The sequence below is a fragment of the Pollachius pollachius genome (genome assembly GCF_949987615.1).
Source record: "Pollachius pollachius genome assembly, chromosome: 18".
Classification (NCBI taxonomy): Eukaryota; Metazoa; Chordata; class Actinopteri; order Gadiformes; family Gadidae; genus Pollachius; species Pollachius pollachius.
The window spans coordinates 1822525-1845647 of NC_136951.1; the positions used below are offsets into that span (position 1 = coordinate 1822525).

The 23123-nt window shown below is 43.2% G+C and overlaps 1 protein-coding gene across 1 annotated transcript in view; it reads left to right on the plus strand.

The window, feature by feature from the left end:
- Positions 1-23123, plus strand: part of epha5 (EPH receptor A5) — a gene marked incomplete at both ends in the record, with an annotated part of 54071 nt that overhangs the window by 16023 nt on the left and 14925 nt on the right. The window contains 2 exons of the mRNA XM_079756203.1: positions 18546-18701; positions 19218-19556. Coding sequence (XP_079612329.1) covers positions 18546-18701; positions 19218-19556 — 495 coding nt within the window. The remainder of the gene's footprint in view (positions 1-18545; positions 18702-19217; positions 19557-23123) is intronic.

Consider the following 23123-nt stretch of genomic DNA (forward strand, 5'->3'; position numbering starts at 1 on the left):
GTTGATGCTACTGATGTCTGAACGGCATACAATCGTCTGCATATAAAGAATCAAGTGTGAATCATTCTCAGGGCCGAATCTCCTGATGTACAAATGAGGCGAATATGTGAGAACATGTGTGAAAACGGCTATAGATAGACTAAAGTCATGAAATCATCCTATAGAGAAATTAAATGAAATAAGGAAATCCCAGATCTTAGTGTAAGTGTAAGAGGGGAGGATTCTCGTAAGACTACAAACACTAATCCCACCCCCTATAGGGGTTGGGACCCACTGACTCTACAGACCTATTAGATCAGTGCCAGTGGCTGGGACTTCACCAACAGAAACTAACATCCACAGCGTCTGAAGCTAAAGCTAACAGACGCTGTGGAGAAAGCTGTGAAATAACGCAATGGCAGAAGGTACTGGATCTGATATAGAAGATGGGGATTTCGAAGATCTGATGCTCGAATCAGATGTTCGTGGCTACCTTTACGACCCGCAATATAGCGACGAGCGGCTGAAGCTGTTAGAGGAACAGGAGGCGGCCGCTGCGGCTGCTACAGCCGAGGCAGAAGACCTGTCTGTCGCGGACGAGGAGCCCGGAATGGCTCAAGCTGGGCCGGATTGGTGGTGCCTGTGCTCTCCTGTCACTGTGGTGTCTTGTTTCCTTTTCACAATGTTTTCATTGTGCTCTAGGATAGCGAGGTAGCACCTCTCCCTCATTCCATCATATGAGAAGGCCTGGTGTTTGGGGAGGTATTTTAGGAGAGCACTATGAAAGATCTCACCGTCCTCTGTGCCCCAGAATCAAAGATGGTCTTAGATGAAATCGGTTTCCTGCACATCTGGCAAAATTTGAATAGTGACATGAGGCTGGATTCATTAACAATGATCTTCTTTTCACGCCAGTACTTTACACCTTCATCTTCTGATGACGACGCCGATATGGGTGTGAGGGTAGACTCAGGCTAAAAGCTTTCGTTGGTTTCACCAACTTCAAGGCTACTGGCACTGGTTTTGAGGCCTGGTGTATTTAGGTATGGTGACTATAAAACCAACAAGAGGTTTATTTTCAATGTTAAATTCCACAAATTTTAATCATACAGTAGTTTTATAATTCCATTAGAGACAATATGCTGTACAAACTTACAAACTGTGCTTGGACAGAGGGAGGATTCTTGACTGGTGTTGACATCATTGGTGCTGACTGGTGTTCCTCATCATCTTCTGAAGACGAGAACAAAGCTGCAGCAGACGTCGTTTGAGTCTGAAATGCGATACGTTCAATAAACATTTTAATAACATCAAACTAGCACACGTAAAACATCATGAAACATTGATAACAGCAAACGTATATAGAACATAGCTAGTCTATCTAACGCTACATTACCAACTTTGCTTCTTCACTGCTGAGGAGTCGAGTTTTAGAGTCGCCGGCACATTAGAACAACATGCGACAAAAACATACGAAAGAAGAAGGCAGATTTACTTTGTAAACAGCCATACAACTCATATGAGATGTGCTGCTTTACTGCAAACTACTGTATCAGTGTGTGTTATCAGTAATATAGTCGAGTGAGTCTTACTTCCAGGCAAATGCATTTAGCGCTGCTAGTTCCAGACATCCCAGGCTGTTCATCGTCATATGGAAAGGTAAATATCGACGGAATTGCAAAAAAAAGAGCGTCTCTCTTCATTCCCAGGACATTGAATTCGAAGTCTTCCGGCTTGAAATGGAGACTGCAAACCTTCTTTTGTTTTACGGCTTTCATGGCTGTGTCTTCTCCAAACTTTGGATGAGTGATTGCCCGTAGCCACTGCTAGCAACGCTCCAAATCTCTTTGTAGGAGATGACAACTTACTGCTTGTCCTTTCCTTGTCCTGCTTGAACATCCCGATACCATGCAAAAGTTCACCATTTCGAAAGAAATACAAACGAGGAGTAATTCACTAATGAATTCACCATCTAATACTCTTCACTAGAAATGTTGTGTGAAATTGATTTTCAAGCTGTTTTGCGGTATCAGCTTGGTAGATGGAACAGATTCATGTTTCCACCGGTCCAATTCTCCTTTAATTAGGTGAGTGCTGCATGCAGCGCTCAACTATTGTTCTTCATAAGTTTTATTCTTTCTTTCTTTCTTTCTTTCTTTCTTTCTTTCTTTCTTTCTTTCTTTCTTTCTTTATTATTCTCTACAAACTTTGGGACCTATCTCCTTCCTCAATTTTTCACCTAGAGACTACTTTCTAAGATATTCTACTTTTAAAATATTATTTTTTAACATGAGAGACAATGGGAGGACGGCAGAGCTCTGGTACTTTAACTATTTAAGACTTAACTAAATCAATTTTCAAACGTTTACCTTCGTTCAAACCATTTAACAAATCGACACAATTGTATCTTCAATAATATCCAAACGGAATTTTGATATCATTTAAATTTTATTCAGAATCACAGTTTTAGTTTCATACCGGCTTCGTTTTCAGTTGGTCTCATTGATTTACTTTGAGCTGGAGCGTGATGACGTTCAGCAGTGTTGCCAGATTGGGCGGTTTTTCCCACTCTATTGAGCTACTTTTAACCACGCACCGGCTCGCTATTCTCTTAAAGACACACACACACACACACACACACACACACACACACACACACACACACACACACACACACACACACACACACACACACACACACACACACACACACACACACACACACACACACACACACACACGCGCACACAGTGCAGGGCAATTCATTTGACGTTTCAGATTCTTCAGTTCAATTCATTTTACATTTCTGCATTTTTAGCAAGGCTTTGTGCTTTTCATTCAGCGTTAACTTTATTTGTTTCCAACCATTTACTTTTTCTTAAATGGTGTGCATGTTTACATTGTTTACTCCATTGTTTACAACACTTTTGAACTTTCGTTCAAATCCCTTCACTTGATTTAAGCCATTTAACGTTTCTTTATATCTTAATTTATGTGGCTTTATTAAAAAATATTTCAACCTCACTTTGTACTACAGCACTCACCGCATTTTCTGCAGGAAATGCATTTTCTAGTGATTTCTGCTGTACAACAGGAACTTCACTGGCTTTACAATAACAGCTTTCAGTGTAACAGTGTGTTATGAACAACTCATTACCGTCAGTTATTTCTTTCAAAGGAGGGCCTTTATCGTTTTTTCCAAACGACCTCCATGATCATGACAACATAACACAGAGTTTGGAAACATTACTTCACAGGGAGGGAGAGGTGTGGAATCCTCCATTAAAGAAAACCTTCATTCTTAATTTCTCTCCCTCTCTCTGCCTCTGTCTCTGTCTCTGTCTCTCTCTCTCTGTCTCATTCTCTCCCACACATTCTCTTTTGTTTAACTGCCTGTCAGACTCTCTTGTCCGCATGCTGTCATTTGCTCTTGTTCTTTCTCTCTCTCTCTCTTGCTCACTTCTACTCTGCCCCCCCCCCCCCCCCCCTCCCCTCCCTCGAGCATCCCATCATCTCAAAACGGGGGGGCTGTCATGACAACTAAAGTGCCTTCTGAGTGGTTGTTGGGTAAACACACACACACACACACAGACAGACACACACACACACACACACACACACACACACACACATACACATACGCAGGGTCCTGCAGGTAGTGAAATATTCATGGTTTGACTCAGCCTGAGCTCTTCCCAAGATGACGTGTTCTGTGAGCAGTCTGCAATCTGGGAGGGGTTCAACTCCTAAAACCAGGATCCAACCGTAACCTCCTGATCAGTGATCACATGTAATGGGAACATGTCAAACGGTTGTTTATTTTGGGGTTTATTCTGGTTTCACCTTGTTTTTGTACTCACTTGTTTTTGTAATCACTGTACTACTGTTAATTACCGTATATTAGTACATGCTCTTCCAAATTAGTACATGGCCATCCAAAGAGAGGCCAGATACATGCGAGTCTGCAGAAATTGGGAAATGGAAAGTCCAACTGCTACACTATTCAGCCTTAATCTATTATATCTTACTACTATATAATAGCAGGCCTGTCTGACAAGTTACTCCTCCACACTTGGTCAAATGCGCATGTGCCAAGCAGCCCGTAGCACACACACACACACACACACACACACACACACACACACACACACACACACACACACACACACACACACACACACACACACACACACACACAGCACGCACCGGACTCACACACACACACCGCACACACGTACGCGTGGATGCAGATGTTGCAAGACAACGGCAATATCAAGATAACAGCCCCACTGTTGACACACTCACCAAGCTGAGACGTTATGTCTATAGACTACACTTTATTTTACAATATTACCCACCTCCTTCCGCATCCCGCAATGTCTTGCGATACTGATATCCCCCCCTTCCCTGTTCCGACTGTTTTAACGGCCCCGCCGTTGACAAACTCTCCAGGTAAGACGTTCTATCTATAGACTGAAGAAATTGAGATAAAAATAATTTAAGAGACAATTTCTCTCGTCGACAACGTAACGGCAGATACATTTTATTTTTTCATATAAAAGAAATTCATACATCGCGCCGACCGGCAAATCAAAAAACAAGTCGGACAAACTTAAAGAGACAGCGTCCCTATAACACAGAACGAAAACATGTCAATAACACAGTATGGTGAATTATGTCTATAGAGTCCACGACAAGACTACACAAATGTAATATTACTTTTCTCCTTGAGGCTCCCGAAATGTCTTTACACTTTGTTGCTCAAGCGTAATATTACCCTCCTCCTTGAAATGTCTTGTGATATTGATACCCCCCCTCCCTCCTGCTAAGTTGTTTTATTTGTCTGATGTTTTGTGTGTAGGCTATGTGTGACTGTAGGCTACTGCTGCCTGTCTTGGCCAGGTCACTTGAAGAGATGTTTTATCTCAATGACGCATTCTTCTGGTATTTTTTTTTTTAAAAAAACATCTTCAACTCTCACGTCAGGTAGCCAATGTACAATTTGCGATCTTGCCCACACACGAGACCGTGCTTTATTTCACTTTAGTTAGGTATGTTGCTGCCTTAGCTGTTATTACACTGAGTTTATTTCACTAAGGTGCTTGGTAACACTTTATAATAAGGTGCCATAATAAATAGCAAACTAGTCATTACCTAACCCTTTGTTAATATTTGTTAATTGTTACTAAAATATATATTTGGCACAAGTTAATAGTTTTTTCATCATTAATTAAATATTAGTTGTTTGCATACAATCTGTATGTTAATGTTTTAACAAATAGAAAACAATCTATTAACTAATATTGTATTAATATTTGTAATAGTTAACTAACAGTAATTAACAGTTATTTCTGACATTATTTAAATGTTAAATGTTTATTCACAAACTATATGTTAATATAAAAGTTAAGGACATATTATTATTTAACTAATTATTATTAAACTGTGCTTCTGCCTATCCCAAAATGAACCACTCCTCATAGGACCCTTGAAATGAAGTTGATTAAGCTTAATTAATATATTAGTAATATATAGCTATCAGCGTGGTTTCCCTTATAATAAAGGTGGTTAAGCTTAATTAATTTATTAGTAATATATAACTATCAGTATGGGGGACTGTTGCCTGGCTAGCCTTGCGGTGGTGGAACAACTGAAGGCAGTGTGACAGAGGTTTGGGCAAAGGCAGTTGACCTGTTTTATTCTCCGTAGCCGCAGGTAAATATGCCTGTCAGGAGGCAAAAAAAATCCACAAAGAATAACTCTCAATTAATAATTATACTTCAGAATATCGTCAATAAGCAACACCAAAAAACTAACCGTCCTCCACTCTGCCATTTCCATTTAGCCATTGGCTTGTCAAAGAGCTAGGTGTTGCCACAAGCTCACCTCAGACCCTACTACCTCACAGACCTGTTTTGGCCCCAAATATAACCCTCATGGCCTGACCCATAACACCTGCAATTCAATTCACAAAACAAATACAAATTTTCGATTTAAATATCACCACACCTAATTAACACAGACATTACTCAAAACATGTTGGTCTAGTAAGCATTCTTATACATAATTTCTCTGACACCTTAAATATTCCCCAAGTACCCCAAACACCCCTCTCATCCCACACACTTGATCCCTGCCCGTCTGACGCCACACCCACAACGCACAAATGTTCTTCCGGACTTCACGTCTGGTCCTCCCCAATCCTCTGGAACCCGGAAGCCAGCTCAACCCCAACGTGTGTATTTATAATGTCTTGTCCTTGTTCGTGAGATGTTTGTATTGTGTCCCATGACCAGCCTTCTCGTAATGTTGTATTGTATGTTTGTGTGTTGCAGGTGGCATCATGAAAGCGTTGGAATATTATGTTCGTGTGTGCGTTGGAATGCTATGTTCGTGTGTGCCAATAAAAGGGCTATTGTGAATCGCGGTGTCAGTCCTGGGCCTCGTTTCCCGATAACGATGGATCTTCGCTCGTACAATCGTTCTCACGATGGATCTTGCGAACCATCGTGAATTTCTTTGGAGCGTTTCCCGAATCTCCTCTTAACATGAACGCGCGTTCACTGCACGCACGACGTTCGTAGGATTGTACCTGTCCACTGACACGGTGCTGAAACGGGCTCCGTAGGAGGGGGAGACGCAGGAATGTTGCAGGAAAATGGGGTTAAAAGGGCAGCAGTAGAGTAGCCTACGAAAAGAATAGACTGCAATAATATGAATGCTAAAGATATTAAAACACAATTTATTAGGCTTAGGCCGACATATACTATATCAGTCCTAATACTAAACGCACTGTGCAATCATTTTTTCACAGCATTTCCCCCCCTGAAATAATTCCGTATTACAAAAATCCAAAATAGCTTGTGTGACAACTACATTTATCTGAACATTTATATGTGCTGATTTCTGAAACATACTTTGCGCAGCAAAGAGAGCCGACTTTATCTGATTCCGCATAAGGTTTCATTGATTGGCGCACACTCTCTACTCTAGAATATTTGTAGACATTAAAAATGCAACGTTACATTCATTCATTATCATTCAATTAGGCATTGAAACACGGCTATTGCTGACCTGATTAGGAGAGCTTGATCTAGATCCTGCCCATATTGTTGGGCAGGATGAAGTAGGCTTTAGGTCTTTTTACACTGCCAAGCCGGTTCGGTCGCAGCTTGGCACGCCCGGCGACTTCACCTTCTTATATTAGTTTCCTGTGTAACACCGATGGGATCAAATCCCCCGTTCGTCACGGTGCGGGCTTTCTTGGTTCACTGGGGAAGGCGAATTGAATGAATTAAAATCAGAGGGAGACAGCAAGTGCAGCTCGAAAGCGACCTCCCACACAAGAGCAATGGAATCATTTAATTTTATTATATGCCTTGTGACGTGGCGTTTGATGGGTACATTTCGGCTGCGCATGTATTTTTGGAATTTTAAATTGCTGCAATAAATGAAGTTGTTGTTGACTTCTAACATGTCTCCATCTTTGCTGTTTAAATCTAACAGTAGTCTATGAGTAATATATCGGCGGTAACCACTGTTTTTGGTTGCGAAATTGTGCCAGCTGGGCATTCCGTGGTACTGGATGTGTTTTAATAAAACGCATCCAATACACGGAATGTCCGCTGGTGACGCCACTGAGGCTATAGTAGGCTAACGATGCTCTTAGCATCCTACGAGTACCCCTGGAGTCCTCATTAGCTACGAGCGTTTTCACGACGTTCGTCACCAACGATGCTTTCGGGAAACGGTGTGAAAACTGTACGATGCTCGTACGACGCACTTCACGATCCACTTAGGCTAACGATGCTTTCGGGAAACGGGGCCCACGTATTTGTCGGTCAGTTGCGCAACTAGTTTATTGATCTGTAAGATAGCACCATGTATCATTTGCGCCGGAACACGCCGCTGCTTTTGTTGTTGACGTAGGCAGACTCCCGCTGCCGCTGGTGGAGCAGCTCCTCCGGCGACGGAGAATGTCCCTGTCAGTTCGGCATGAAAGATCGTAAACACGTCGGAAGAAAAAAACATTTATTTTGACAGATGTGCCCGAAGTTACTACTTTACAACCTTGTTGATGACCAAAATTTAGAAAATCATTTTAATGAAGCCTCGGGTGGAATCGAAACGTAGTGTGTTGGACTATTTTCAAAACAGGTAGGCTTTTAGATTAAAATAAGTAATGCTGTCTGTGAGTCTGTAGCAAATCCTACATTGTAATTGTTGTAGTATTCAACCATTAGCAAGGTGCAACTGATTCGCTATTGATACCATAGATAGGCTATATAATATTACCCTGTTAGTGAATTGCATAGCGGTCAATGTTGTTACGTATTTTAAGCACATGGGCAACCATACATAGCCACTAGGAAGTAGGATCGAACACATAAGCTGTAATTACCATACATAGCCACTAGGAAGTAGGATCGAACACATAAGCTGTAATTACCATACATAGCCACTAGGAAGTAGGATCAAACACATAAGCTGTAATTACTATATATAATAAAATCTAATGATTCCATTGCTCTTGTGTGGGAGGTCGCTTTGGAGCTGCACTTGCTTTCTCTCTGATTTTAATTCAACCATCGTGGTGTAAATGTCCTCATATTGATTAATGGCAGAAGTCTCATGCTGAGACCAGCAGGTGTCGGATAATTTCTGCAGGCGTTTTTTGTTGCGATTGTTTGCATTAAGCACTGTGAGCGCTTCAGTGAGGCTGTGATGAAGTTCACTATTTATTTGGCTGTGTCTAGACAGTAACCAACATCCCTGACCATAGTTAATCGCGTTTGTCTACACTCAGACGTTAACTCATTGTTGGATTCGGGTGTCTTCATTCATAAAAAAATTAAAACATTCGGGATTTTGCAATAATACAAATTATTCTAAAGAGGTCTAGACTCTGTGCGCAGCCCCACCTTCTCCAGTGAACCAAGAAAGCCCGCGCCTTGATGAACGGGGGATTTGACCCCCTCGGTTTTACACAGGAAACTTGACATAAGGTGAAATCGCCGGGCGTGCCAAGCTGCGACCGAACCGGCTTGCAGTGTAAAAAGACTTAGGCTATAGCCTGCATCATCCTGCCCAACAAATTTGTGCATGATCTAGACCAAGCTCTCCTAATCGGGTCAGCAATAGTCGTGTGCCAATGCCTAGCATCTGCGTTTGAATGATAATGAATGAATGGAACGTTGCATTTTTAATGTCTACAAATATTCTAGACTAGAGAGTGCGCACCAATCAATGAAACCGGAATAAGATAAAGCGGGCTTTGCTGCGCAAAGCATGATTCAGGAATCAGCACATTAAGATAAATGTAGTTGTCACACAAGCTATTTTAGATTTTTGTAATATGGAATTATTTCAGGGGGGAAAATGCTGTGAACAAATGTACGCACACTGCATTCAGGATTAGGACTGATACATATGTCGGCCTAGGCCTAATCAATTGTGTTTTAATATCTTTAGCATTCTTATTATTGCAGTCTATTCTTTTCATAAAGGCTACTCTGCTGTTGGCCTTGATGGGGAGATAATTGAACGCTTTTTAACCCCATTTTCCTGCAACATTCCTGCGTCTCCCCCTCCTACGGAGCCCATTTCAGCACCGTGTCAGTAGACAGTTACAATCCTACGAACGTCGTGAGTGCAGTGAACGCGCGTTCATGTTAAGAGGAGTTTCTGGAAATGCTCCAAAGAAATTTACGATGGATCCCAAGATCCATCGTGAGAATGATCGAGAATGGTTAAATTATTTTGGAAAGAAAAGCTGATACAGCGGTAATAAATTGCATTTAAATCAATGCATCTGCAAACACCGTACAGCAAACACATATTTTCTTGACACAGACATCGTGTACAAGCCCATAACTTGTAGGATTGATGAGTATTTGATCGTGAGAAAATATCGTTTTACCGCGAGTGAGTGTTAAAAGGAATGAATGAATGCAGCCACACGTATGTGCATCCTTCTGTTTAAACACACGCAAACTAAACACGTAAAGCATATTACAGTCCATGGCAATGTATATTAATGGGGGGACACATGCATATTAGGAACACAAGTCAAGAGTCATTTAATCGCCGGTATAATAGCAACAGTGGCAGAGCCCCGCCCTCAAAGCTACTTCCGTTTTACGCTTCTCACTTGCGTTTCAGACCGTTAAAATAGGGCCCTCGGAGTCAAATCTCCTGATATACAAATGCGGCAAAAATTCAGAGGACGTGTGAAAACGGCTTACAAGTAGAAAATGATTATACTTGCTCCATAACGTAAGGAGAAAATTATTATGCTTGCTTCATTAAGTAAAAGGTGAACCAGACTGTTATATTATATTATGCACTCAGAAATTTGTTACATTATCGACTGGGGTTTCCACATTATAGCTATGGGTTTAATTATAACTAGAGGTTGATTGCGCGCAACGCGTGTGCGGAAACTCTAGTATAAGATAGTAGATCATATATAATATAATATTAACAGGGTGCTGTCATGGTCTCCTGTCTGAGAGAGAACAATGAGCAGTTCTCTCCCGACCAACAGGAAGAAACTATTGACTGGACTGTTTACCACTGTATTACTATTGCACCGCGTGTTTGTGTTCACAGACACACACACAAACACAGTTTGTGTGTGTGTCTGTGTCACACACACACACACACACACACACACACACGCACACACCCAGCGAGTGTTTAAACATTAAACTCCGGATGATCGGAGCCGGACAGAGGAAGAGGAAGAGGATGTTTACAGCGTTTTCAAACTTCCTGTTCATTTCCAAATGGTTTATTAGTGAACAATATTATCTGTCCTGACACCACAGCCTTGGTCCTCTGGGTTTCCTCTAGTGGAGCCCGCGGTGCCCTGCTCCGGGTCAGACAGCACACACTGGTCCCGCCTTCAGTCCCTGCATGTTTCTATCGCCTTGTTGGGTTCCAAGGAGTCTGTGTCTGAGGGAGGGGGGGGGGGTGAGCAGTACACACCCTACCATGGAGGAGGAATGGACTGTGTGTTGCCATCTCCAAACTACACATAATGGATCTCTTTTAGGAACATTAGTGATCTAGTCGTACTCAGAATCCCTTGTACACCATTCATATAAGAATAATAATAATAATATTAATAATAATATTAATAATACATTTTTATAGTTCTTATGATATAAATGGTATAATAGGTTTTGTGTTGAATAAGTGAAGGCGTTTCTCTGCTCTATATATATATGTATCTGTCTGTCTCCAGTGTCTGTGTCTTCCTGTCTGTCTACATATCTCTCTACCATTGCCTTTCTCCTGTCCTCTCCCTGTCTGTAGGCCCAGTCAGGGTGTGTAGATAGCTGTACTGTTTAACTGTTTGACCCTAAAGTGTTACCGTACTATGAGTGGGTCTCGCGGGATTAACGTGATTTGGTTGCGATTACCCGGAACTCGTTACGCATGGATTCTCTGTTAGACCGTGGTCATCAATAAAGATTCTAACTTTACCATTCGGATACGTTATTATCAAAACAACATGGTGTCAGAAGAGGGATTCGTCCTGAAGACATCACTCGGCCAACTTCATCTCTCGGAACGCTTTGAAGTCTTGACCGCGGTAAGCGACACCATTGAAATGGCAGATGGATTCAGGCGTCTGAACTCTCTTGTTTTCGATGGGAATGTGGCAGTGCACTGGTGCAAGTTTGAACGAGAATATTATATTTTCATTGCCGCCGCACACGCCGATAAACCTGCCCGAGAGCTTTTATACTCCTTAACCACCCATTCACCTATGCGCCCACAGTACTAGGAGAACATGATAACGTTGTCGTTCCAGCAGAATCTAGAGAGGACCCCGAATGTCTGAAAAGAAAGTTTAAAGAAATATGCAACCCTGAATCAAACGTGATAATGGAGAGGCACAACTTCAACACCAGACACCAAAAACCTGGCGAAACAATTGAGGCATACGTGAGTACACTGAGAAATCAGGCTAAAAATTTTAATTTTGGTGCATTGGAAAACAAACTGAGAGACAGACAGACTGGTCTGTGGAATAAGTAGCAACAGCATCCGACATACGCTGCTGAAAGAGACTGACCTAACACTGTCTAAAGCATTTGCCAAATTAGCGAGCTCACTGAAAAACATAGCAAAGCCCTCTCCACGCCTAAAACTGCTACAACGGCCAGTGTGGATGCTGTACAAATAAAACACAAACATCTACAGCAAAATTAAGCACACTATGAAGGAAAATCCATCAATCTCCAGCTGCCGGAATTGTGGGGGAACCCATCCAGTGAAACGTGACCAATGTCCGGCTTTTGGCCAACAGTGCCACAACTGTGGTAAGCAGAACCACTTCAAAAGCCAATGCAGGTCTACAAAGTCAAGCAGACCAAACAGACAGATAAACCAGCTATATGCCGAAACAAACTCCAGCAGTAAAAGTGAAGACACATTCACCATTGAAGGCTTGTCCTTGCATGATGATGAGAAGAAAATTGACAAGGTAGGACATTGTTTTGTGACTGTTAATGACAGACAACTTAACCTGAAAGTGGATACAGGGGCGAAATGTAACGTTATGTCACTTAACACATACAAAATTGTCAGGCACAATGAATAACTGCAAATGCCAATTAAGCAGGTCATGGGTTTTGAACGGAATGGGTTTCGAATTTAGTGGCCACACACAAGAAAGAGACGGGTGACGTGCGCATCTGCATAGACCGCAGAAACCTAAACAAGGCCCTCATGCGCCTTCACCATCCCATGCGTACGGTGGAGAAGGTTGCCGCTCAGATTTCAGGTGCCAGTATCTTTTCCGTCCTTGATGCTAAAAGCTCCTTCTGGCAAGTCAGAGTGGATGATGCCTCATCCCTCTGCACAACATTCACAACTCGGTATGGCCAATTCAAGTTCTTAAAGATGCCATTCGGAATTTGTACAGCCTCAGAAGTGTTTCAAAGACCCATGGAATAAATCTATGCAGGACATCCATGCGCTATAATCGTGGACAACATTTCATCGGTGGCTAAGCCACCGATTTCATGCTCATTAAACCCTGATGAGCATGAAAGAAACCTGAAAAAGGTACTGGATCGTGCCAGACAGGTGAAACTGAGACTGAATCCCAGCAAATGCAAGATTGGACTACGGCAAGTCGGTTGTGATTGAGACTGACCACCAGCCCTTGGTCACCATTCACAACAAGCCATTTCACACCATCGCAGCTCGCCTGCAACGCCTGAAGGTGCTGCACATGGGACACCCAGGAGTTGAATCCACTAAGAGAAGGGCAAGGGAAAGTTTTTTCTGGCCATCTTTAAATGAGGACATTCAGGCTGTCGTTATGGCATGCGGAGCCGCCATAATGAAAGAGCCGCCACAACTGCACACAGTCCCAGACCTGCCCTGGTCTCTTGTCGCCACAGACATGTTTGAATGGAAGACTCACCATTACCTGTTGCTTGCTGATTCATACTCCGGCTGGTTTGAATTGACCGGCTCAGCAGCCTGTCAACACTGACTACAGTCCAGAGTATCTTCAGTCCAATGGACTCAGTGAGAGGGCCATAAGGAGTGCAAAAAAACTGTTAGAGACCACAGAGAGAGACGGGACAGACTTCTACCTGAATCTGCTTCGAACACGAAACATGCCCCGAGAAAACATCTTGGGCTCACCTGCACAAAGGCTGTGCGATGGGACAAAGGCTGTCCCATCGCACTCGAACCATTCTGCCCATCTGCAAACAATTCCTAAAACCATCTGCAAGAACCCCGACCAGCATCAAAGCACAATTAACAAAGAAGCGGCGGACACAAAAGCACTATTACGACAAGATCAGCAAACCACTACGCCCCCTGGAACCAGACCAGGTGGTGAGACTCTAAACACAAAGGGGGCATGATGAAGTTGGAGTGGTGAAGCGGAGGTGTGATGAGCCACATTCATATGTTGTGGATTCTGAAGGGAAGGAATACAGCCGTAACCGACGCCACATCCTGCCAGTGATGGAGCCACAGCCTCTGAAGACAACAATCACTAATGAATTGAACACAACAGGTTAAACACTTGACCCCGACATGGACAAAATACAAAGGACTGAAGGAACTGAACAAACACCAGCAGAACAGTGTCACAGACAACGAAATCCAGAAAAGTCTCCCACCACTGTATCCCAGCAAGGCGTGGGATCCGAGCAACGTGTCATGCCGGAGCCCAAAAACCCAGTTCAAGTTGCCAATTCCATGTATTTCCCTAGGTCCGGCAGAGCCTCTAGGCCAAATAGAAAATACATGAACAGAGCTAGCTGCTGAAGTTTATTGAATCAAAAGTGTAAGAAATAATTCTTTATTTGACTTCTGCATAATGCTTTATTCTGTTGACAATGCATTTAGTTGTGGGGCACTCGGTTAATTTTAAGTGAACCAGATCATATTTACCTTTCTATTATAAAACTGCTGTTAGTGCAGAAGTGTATGATTTCTGTGTGTACGGTGTTACTGTACTATGAGTGGGTCTCGCAGGATTAACTTCACGTGATTTGGTTGCGATTATCCGGGACTCGTTACGCATGGATTGTCTGTTAGACCGTGGTCATCAATAAAGAAGATTCTAACTTCACCATTCGGATAGGTTATTATCAAAACAACAGGTTGGGTGTTCTTAACCAACATGTTTACATTGAAATGCGTCCAATTAGGGAGGGTGTCTCATTAAGAGCCGTCATTGGACACCACCAGATCCTTAATTGCTTAGGATGCCTGTGTGTGGCGCATATTAATTATGCATTAACCCTAGCAGTCAAAAGACACCTCCATGCACACAGATTTGCATACACAAAGGCACCCACACACACCCACATACACACTTACACACGCACATACTCACAGAAAGGCACATACAAGCACACATACATAAGGGAGCATTGCATATTAAATAGCTTTTACCCTTTGTAACAGACACATAAGAGCTCTGTGTCAAATGTAGCATCACCAAGACAGCTGGCGTGATGTGTGTGCATGAAAGGCACACACAAAAGTGTGTGTGTGTGTGTGTACGCACCTTTGTATGTGCGTCTGTCTGCCTGTGTGTACACCTATGTGTGAAAGAAGAGCGATAGAGAGAAATAGCGTTAGACCTAAAATGATTGATGAATAATAAACTAAAAAGCATGGATCAGTGTTCAGATGAAAAGTGTAATCTTTTTGTTGGATGCGGCGCTTAATGAGTGATTATCAACTAAATTGTAATGTCATGGTTCTTTTAACTACCAATTTGGTATCAACAATAATTTCCCAGCTGTCATAAACTACAGGAATCGACTGTGTGTTTCTGTGTGTGTGTGTGTGTGTGCGTGTACGTGTGCGTGTGCGTGTGTGTCTTTCTGTGTCTGTCTGTGTCTGTGTTTTCAGTTAGCAAAGCAGAATCATTCTCGAAGAAAAATAATGGCCTGTGACTTATGTGTGAACTAGGTATGATTAATATTTGTGTTCATGGTAATTTCATAATATTTAAACTAATATTAGATTAGATTATTATTAGATTTATTATTTGAACAAAAAGAGCGGTGGTATTGAAGGACCGGTTGAGCTGGAGAACATGATGAGAACAGTGTTCTCAGGTAACCAGTAACAGAGCCTCTCCCGTAGGGTCCTGAACAATGGTTGGCTGATAGCATGAAGAATGAGGTAATAACCATGAAGTCATTTATATTCATGTTGCCTCTAAAGACACAGCGCTGCCCCGCAGATATGCGTCTGATTAATCGCCAGGATGTTGCCAAGTGTGTAATCTGTTTACCAACTGTGTGAAATTAATGCACCATCATTCAGAATTCGCCATGGTAACGAAGGTAGTTCTTACAATGGTGTGCGGTATTTTTCCACCTAGTCAAATTGTGTGTCTTAGGTTTAAATGATCGGTTAATGGCTTTCAAATCTATGTTTTGGAAACTATTCGAAACAATTATCACCTGACCACGTGACCACCAGTAAACATGATCCAGAATGGGAATCTTTCCTTTATCTTGCCTCCTCTCCCATCCTCTCCTTTCCTACTCTCTCATCTCCTCTCCTCATTCTCCTCTCTGCAAATGTTTAATGGATCTATGGATATATTCCTTTTGTGTGTGTGTGTGTGTGTGTGTGTGTGTGTGTGTCTGTGTGTCCAGGGCAGAGGTGTATTTTTCAAGCCTAATGTTCCATGACAACAGACCAAGGTTTTGTCAAGGTGAACTAGAACCAGGACTGCCCTACCACGTACGCGAACACACACACACAACCACACGCACACACGCATAAAAACAGGCTAAATTTGTAAAAACAAAGGCAAGGTGATTAAGAATCTTTAATCCTTCATGGCTCTCCTTCCTGTCTCCTTCGTTCTATTGTTTCTTCTTCTTCTCTTGTTTTCTCTTATTTTCACCTTCCCTCCTTCATAATTTAACTAGCTGTTGTTACACTCTATTTCACTAAGGTGCTTTTGTAAGGATTAATTTTCAGATGTTTGTTATTATTTTCAACCTAGCAATAGTAGTTGAGTCATTGAGTGGCCCCCTAAATGATAATCAGCCTGTTGCCTTTTGTTGCACTGCTTTTTCGTGTCATTCGTGGTGAACGCTTAAAGATAGGTCTTATAACCCTGAAAGTACATGAAAGTACCTACAATAAATTACAATGCATGAGTTCACAGCTGCACGCGTATATAGAAAATGTTAGTTCAACATTATAGGGTCCCGTCCTTCAACTCCCTGTTTTCTCAGGTAAACACAGAAATCAACTACATTTGTACCAGTGTTTGTTATATGTGAAATTAAGCGAAAAAAATATAATAAAAAATAAATATCTCTCTATGTCATATCCCGCCCCCAACAAATCCCTCGTTGATTCTACTTATCTATATTCTACTGTCTAAACAATATTGATGTCCGCATATAAAGCATGAATCACCATCAATTGTGAATCACCCTCAGGGTTGAATCTCCTGATGTACAAATGCGGCAAAAATGCGGAGAACGTGTGAAAACAGCTTATAATTAGACAATTATTATGCTTGCTTCATAACATAAGGAGGAAATTATTATGCTAGCTTCATTACGTAATAGGTGAACCAAACTGTTACATGTTGTACTGAAGGAATTTGTGCAAAAACAGACTATTCTAGCCTATAATTCACTGTAAAAAACTGGTGATCAGTATCAGCCCAAGAAAAACGGGTTGGCTCTTCCCTATAGCTCTCTTCTCCTGTTCTCTGCTCCTACTCTGTTCTCTCCCCCTCTCGTACTCTCTCCTCTCTTCTCTTTTCTCCATTGCTCCTCTGCTTTAATCTGTTGTCTCGCGTGTGTGTTGATGTGTATGGGGAGTCTTATAGGTTAATTTGTGTTAGGGGAGTGGATGACAAGCAGTGATCTATCTGTGATTGGTTGGCTTGGTCATTGCCATGGAGATGGAGGTTGTTGATGTATTCTAGCATCTTTACATTCTAAGGCAGTCTCCCCCCCTCCCGGCTGCCCCTATTAAATAAGCTGTGTGTGTGTGTGTGTGTGAGGGAGCGATTTTCCTTCTGTGTAAGCCTGTCTTTTGACATAGGCCTAAGTGACGTGCAATGAATATATGCATGTATGTGTGTGGGTGTGTGTGTGTATGTGTGCTTACTTGCAGGATTGATATGTGAAGGAAATACCCTGTCTGTAAGGGACTTGAGGACGTGTTTTATTTACCAGTGAGAGGAACCTGAAGCCAGAGACTGAGAGTAGTTCAGCTGGAGGCCCCTGGGATCCGTCTGCTCCCTCATCAGGCCTCACGTAGAAGACCCTTGCTTCTGTCTGGTTCACACACAACCAGGGGCTTCATGGCTGAAAGAACCCCATGTTTGGGATCTGAGACCAGGCCCCTGATCTCAGATCCCTCTCCTCTACTCCTCTCCTCTCTGCCCCCCTCCCTCTCCTCCTCCCCTCTCCTATCCGCCACTCCTCTCCTCTCCTCTCCCCTTCTCTCCTCTCCTCCCCTTTTGTCTCCTCCTCTCCTCCACTCCTCTCCTCTCCCCTTCTCTCTCCTCTACTCCCCTTTTGTCTCCTCCCCTCCTCTCCTCCCCTCTCCCCTTCTCTCCTCTACTCCCCTTTTGTCTCCTCCTCTCCTCCCCTCTCCCCTTCTCTCCTCTACTCCCCTTTTGTCTCCTCCTCTCCTCCCCTCCACTCCTCCCCTCTCCGCTCCTTCCCTCCCCACTCCTCTCCTCTCGTCTCCTCCCCTCTCTTCTCCCCTTCTCTTATCTCCTGTTCTCCTCCCCTCTCTTCTCCTCTCCTCTCCTCTCTCCTATCATATCCTATCCTCTCCTCGACTCTCCTTCTCTCCTCTCCTCTCCTCTCCTCTCCTCTCCCCTTCTCTCCTCACCTCTCCTCTCCTCCTCTCCTCTCTCCTCTCCCCCCCTCTCCTCCCCTCCTCTCTCTTCTCTTCTCTCCTCCCCTCCCCTCTCCCCTCCTCCCCTCCCCTGCCCTCCCCTTTCTCCTCCCCGCCCCTCCTTCCCTCCTCTTCTCCCCTCCCCTCTCTCCCCTCCTCCCCTCCTCTCCTCTCCTCAGAGTGTGGTCCAGGGTTCTATCGCTCCCTGCTCCAGGCGGGAGGCTGCAGTAAGTGTCCTCCCCACAGTTGGGCCAGGGAGTTCGGGGCCCGGGTCTGCAGCTGCGAGCCTGCATACTACAAGAACCCTGCGGACCCCGCCAACATGGCGTGCACACGTGAGTCCCAGAGAGGGCCTTTAGCAACAGGCTTTAAGGCGTTGTATGTTTTAATATTCAGTATGTATGATCTTGTTCTGATACGTTGCATGTGCACATTCGGGCAGGTTGTGTTGCTGTTTCTCATTGCATTCTTCTATCATCATGCCACATATCCTGTTCTTTCTCCGCCATCTTCTCCTTTCATTGTCCTCTTCTCTTCTCTTCTCCTCCCTTTTCTTATTTTCTTCTCCTCATCTCCTCAGTATATATATATAATGTCAGCTAAGAGATGCTCTTTCTTGCTTTCTTTCTTTATTTTGTGTATTGTGTGTGTGTGTGTGTGTGTGTGAGTGGGTGTGTGTGTATGTGTGTGTGTGTGTGTGGTTGAGTTTATGTGTGTTTGTGGTGTGTGTGTGTGTGTGTGTTTGTTGTTTGTGTGTGCGTGTCGGTGTGTATGCATGTGTATGTGTGTCGGTGTATATGTGTGTGTGTGTGTGTGTGTGTGTGTGTGTGTGTGTGTGGTTCCCCCCTCAGGTCCCCCTTCTGCGCCCCGTAACGCCATCTCCAACGTCAACGAGACCAGTGTCTTTCTGGAGTGGTCTGTTCCCATGGAGACTGGTGGCAGGAAGGACGTGCGCTACAACATCCTGTGCCGTAGGGTTCTGCCGGAGGGGCGGGGCTTAGAGGAGTGTGGCGCCAGCGTGCGCTTCCTGCCGCGGCGCGTGGGAGTGGCCAACACCTCGGTGATGGTGGCGGACCTGCAGTCCCACACCAACTACAGCTTCCTATTGGACGCTGTCAACGGTGTGTCACTGTTGGCCAATGGCCATGCCCAGCAGTATGTGACACTCAACGTCACCACCAATCAGGCGGGTAGGTTTGACTCATATCTACATCTAGCAGCTAGGGGTTAGACGGTACAGTACAGGTCATCAAGGAGCAGCTAGGGGTTAAGATAGTACCCCTGTACTATCCTGCCACCTTTCAATAATGCTGTTATTCATAATGCAGTATTTTAGAGTAGGCCAACTTTAAGTAGTCTATTTGTTTTAAGATGTTTTCACATCGAAGAGGAATATTGGTTGCTTGGATATTTTATCAACATTTTCTTTCTTCTTTTTTTAACTGCACACTGGCTCATATGTGTTTTCTACGTAAAAACATGTTCATTAGAAAGTGTTGCTTGTTGGAAAGGTTTAAAATATCTTGTGGAAATCTCTTTTCAAAGATGCAGGTTTTATTTATTCATGTGTTGTGTGAACATTGTTTGAATCATTGGCCAAAATGTTAATAAAAAATGAATAAATAAACCAATTATGTCTTCCCCTCATCTTGAGGAGGATGAGATGAGAGGAGGAGAGCGATACAGTAGACGAGAGAGGAGAGGAGGGGAGGAGAAGTGTGAGGAGAGGAGGGAGGAGGAGGAAGGATAAGAAAGAAAGGATTTGAGCACGTGGGTTCTGTCAGAAGAACAGATGGCTCCTTCACAAAAATGTGTGTGTGAGTGTGTGTGTGTGTGTGTGTGTGTGTGTGTGTGTGCTTGTGTTTGTGTGGGTGTGTGCCTGTGTGTGTGAGTGTGTGTTTGTGTGCATCTGTGTGCCTGTGTCTGACTGTCTGTCTACGAGTGTCTCTATTAAACCTCCTGTCCACCAGATGACTGCTAGGCACCTAAAGGAGATTAGGATTACATTAGATTAGACGGGGGGAGACCAGACCACCTCTATACCAACCGCGTTCAGTGTCTAACACCATCAGTCAGTTGAACTCTCATCCTGTAGATATAGGATGTCTTCACTGTTATGTGAGGCAGTTGATTATAGATTAACTATTTGGCACATTGTAACATCCAAATGTAGATTTGTTAGCGAGATGTGACATAAGATCATGAAACAATAAAAATCCTATCTAAATAAACACATTTTAAATTAATTTATTCCAGCCACTGTGATATAAAAACCCTATAAATGGGTTTTTAATATTCAGAGGAGAAATGTTTTGACTATAAGATTATAAATATTTCATGCAGACATCACTTAGCCTTGTACTTTGGTTTACTCTGAGCATTTCAATGCCACAAAAAGCATGTGTAGCTCCCTGATGGAAGAAGTGAGTTTGTTTCATCTGATATAAATCTAATGTTTAAAACAACCCTTTCATATTCACTGTTATACAATGACACAATAGGTGGCGCAATTTTATATTAAACATACCATATACTGAATCATATATAATTGATTATTCATGATATTTAAACAGATAGATGGAGAAGAAGGAGAATGAAAATAAGCCTGTAAAACATATTTTATCAGAAATATAGGCCTATAAATTACCAGCCATTAAATTACCTCTCACTTAAATGTTTAAAGTATCTGGCAGCAAAATGTCTGAGTCCTGCCAAAAACCAGCAGGAATAATTATAGCATACTTACCAGAAATATAGCCAGAATTAATAATGCATTGGCGATGTGTGTGTGTGTGTGTGTGTGTGTGTGTGTATAAAACGTGCGCTCACGTTTGCTGCTTGTGACAGATAAATGAAGTGGTGGAGCAGATAGTTGGCGTGCAAAGGGGATGAGAGAGAGTGGTGGGGATGAGGAGAAAGAGAGGGACAGAGAGGGGTGGAGTTGAGTAGGGAGAGGGAGACAGAGAGGGGAAGAGATGAGGAGAGAGAGGGGTGGAGATGAGGAGAGAGATGGGTAGAGATGAGGAGAGAGAGGGGTAGAGATGAGGAGAGAGAGGGGTAGAGATGAGGAGAGAGAGGGGTAGAGATGAGGAGAGAGAGAGGGACAGAGAGGGGAAAGTGTGAGGAAGGAAAGGTCTTATGATCACGGTCCATCTGATGAAGAAGCAGAACATCATGGCTGCAGGAAGAGGAGAAAGACTTTTTCCGACACAACAGAACCAGCATAAGACACATAACGATGTGTGTGTGTGTGTGTGTGTGTGTGTGTGTGTGTGTTCGAGAGAGTCATTAAGAAGTGTAAACACAACAGAAATCTGAAGGCTCAAAAAAGCTAACTTGGGTTTTTGCGATTTAGCTTTTTTAATCTATACATATTATACCACCAGGTGTGAGTGTAATTAGCCATTACAAGCCGTTTTGAAAAGGTGCAGCTTCTGACATCACAGGTGGGCGTGTCCACCTAGATGTGTGCTGGATAGATGAGCAACGTTTGCTACAGTGCACTGGGTAGGCTGGTAAACTGAGCTTTCCATCACACATCTAGGTGGACAACCATGGTTCAGGTTGTGGTTCTTTATCATAAGCCCTATATCTGGATCTATGTATCCGTCGCTCTCTAGCCCCCCTCTCCTCGGATTGCTCCTGGTGGACCGCGGTCCCTCTGGTGGTCCGCTTGATATTCCAGTGTCTCTGGTTTCAGCCTCTTAAGATGCAGCAGATAACATGGCTGGCAGCCCACCACTTAGGGTACAGTTACCCTCCACCCCTCATCGATCACCTGCCACGCTCCACTGATCTACTCAATCTCACTCTCTCACACACACACACACACACACACACACACACACACACACACACACACACACACACACACACACACACACACACACACATACACACATACATACATACATACATACATACATGCATACATGCATACATATACGTACACAACACACACTTGTGCACTAATGTATACAAACACACATGCTCATGCATGCAAATACACACATACACACACAAGGACACACACACACACACAGACACACACACTATCATGGTTGCACCCCAGGGGGCATTTTGCACTCTTAAAAGCTCTTAATTTGAAAGCAGTGTTGCAGCGGTTCCAGTTTCACTTTGATAGACCATGAAGATATAGTTAAAAACAAATGCTGTGAAAAAAACATTGAAACATAATTGTATCCACTGCCTGTTAAAGCATGGTTTTATGGTAAAGTGTGAAAATGAACACATGTGGCAGGGATTAGACCTCATTCTGATGATGTGGTTATCTAAAGGTTGGGGTGTTTGACTATCAGCCTAAAGATTATTGATCAAACCCTGATGTCTGCCGGATAGGAACATACGTTCGCTCCCCAAGCATTCACTGGGGCATTGAACTACAGGCACTAATTTTGCGTCATTTAAAGCAGGAAGTGTTAGAGGTAGATATGGATCACTCCCAACTCAGGGGAAAATGAGGGAATGATGCAAAACCATTCAAAAATATGAAGCTTAATGCAAATGGGTGAAGTGTCCCTTTAGCTAAACACGGAGACCCCATCAAGGTATACTGAAGCCAGGAGCTGTTAGGCCTGTGTGATATTACAGGGCTGTGTTGTTACAGGTATGTGGTGTTACAGTGATGTTACAGGGTGTTGTTACAGGGATGTTATGTTACAGGGCTGTTACGTTACAGGGCTGTGGTGTTACAGGGCTGTGTGTTGTTACTGGTGTTACAGGGCTGTGTTGTTACA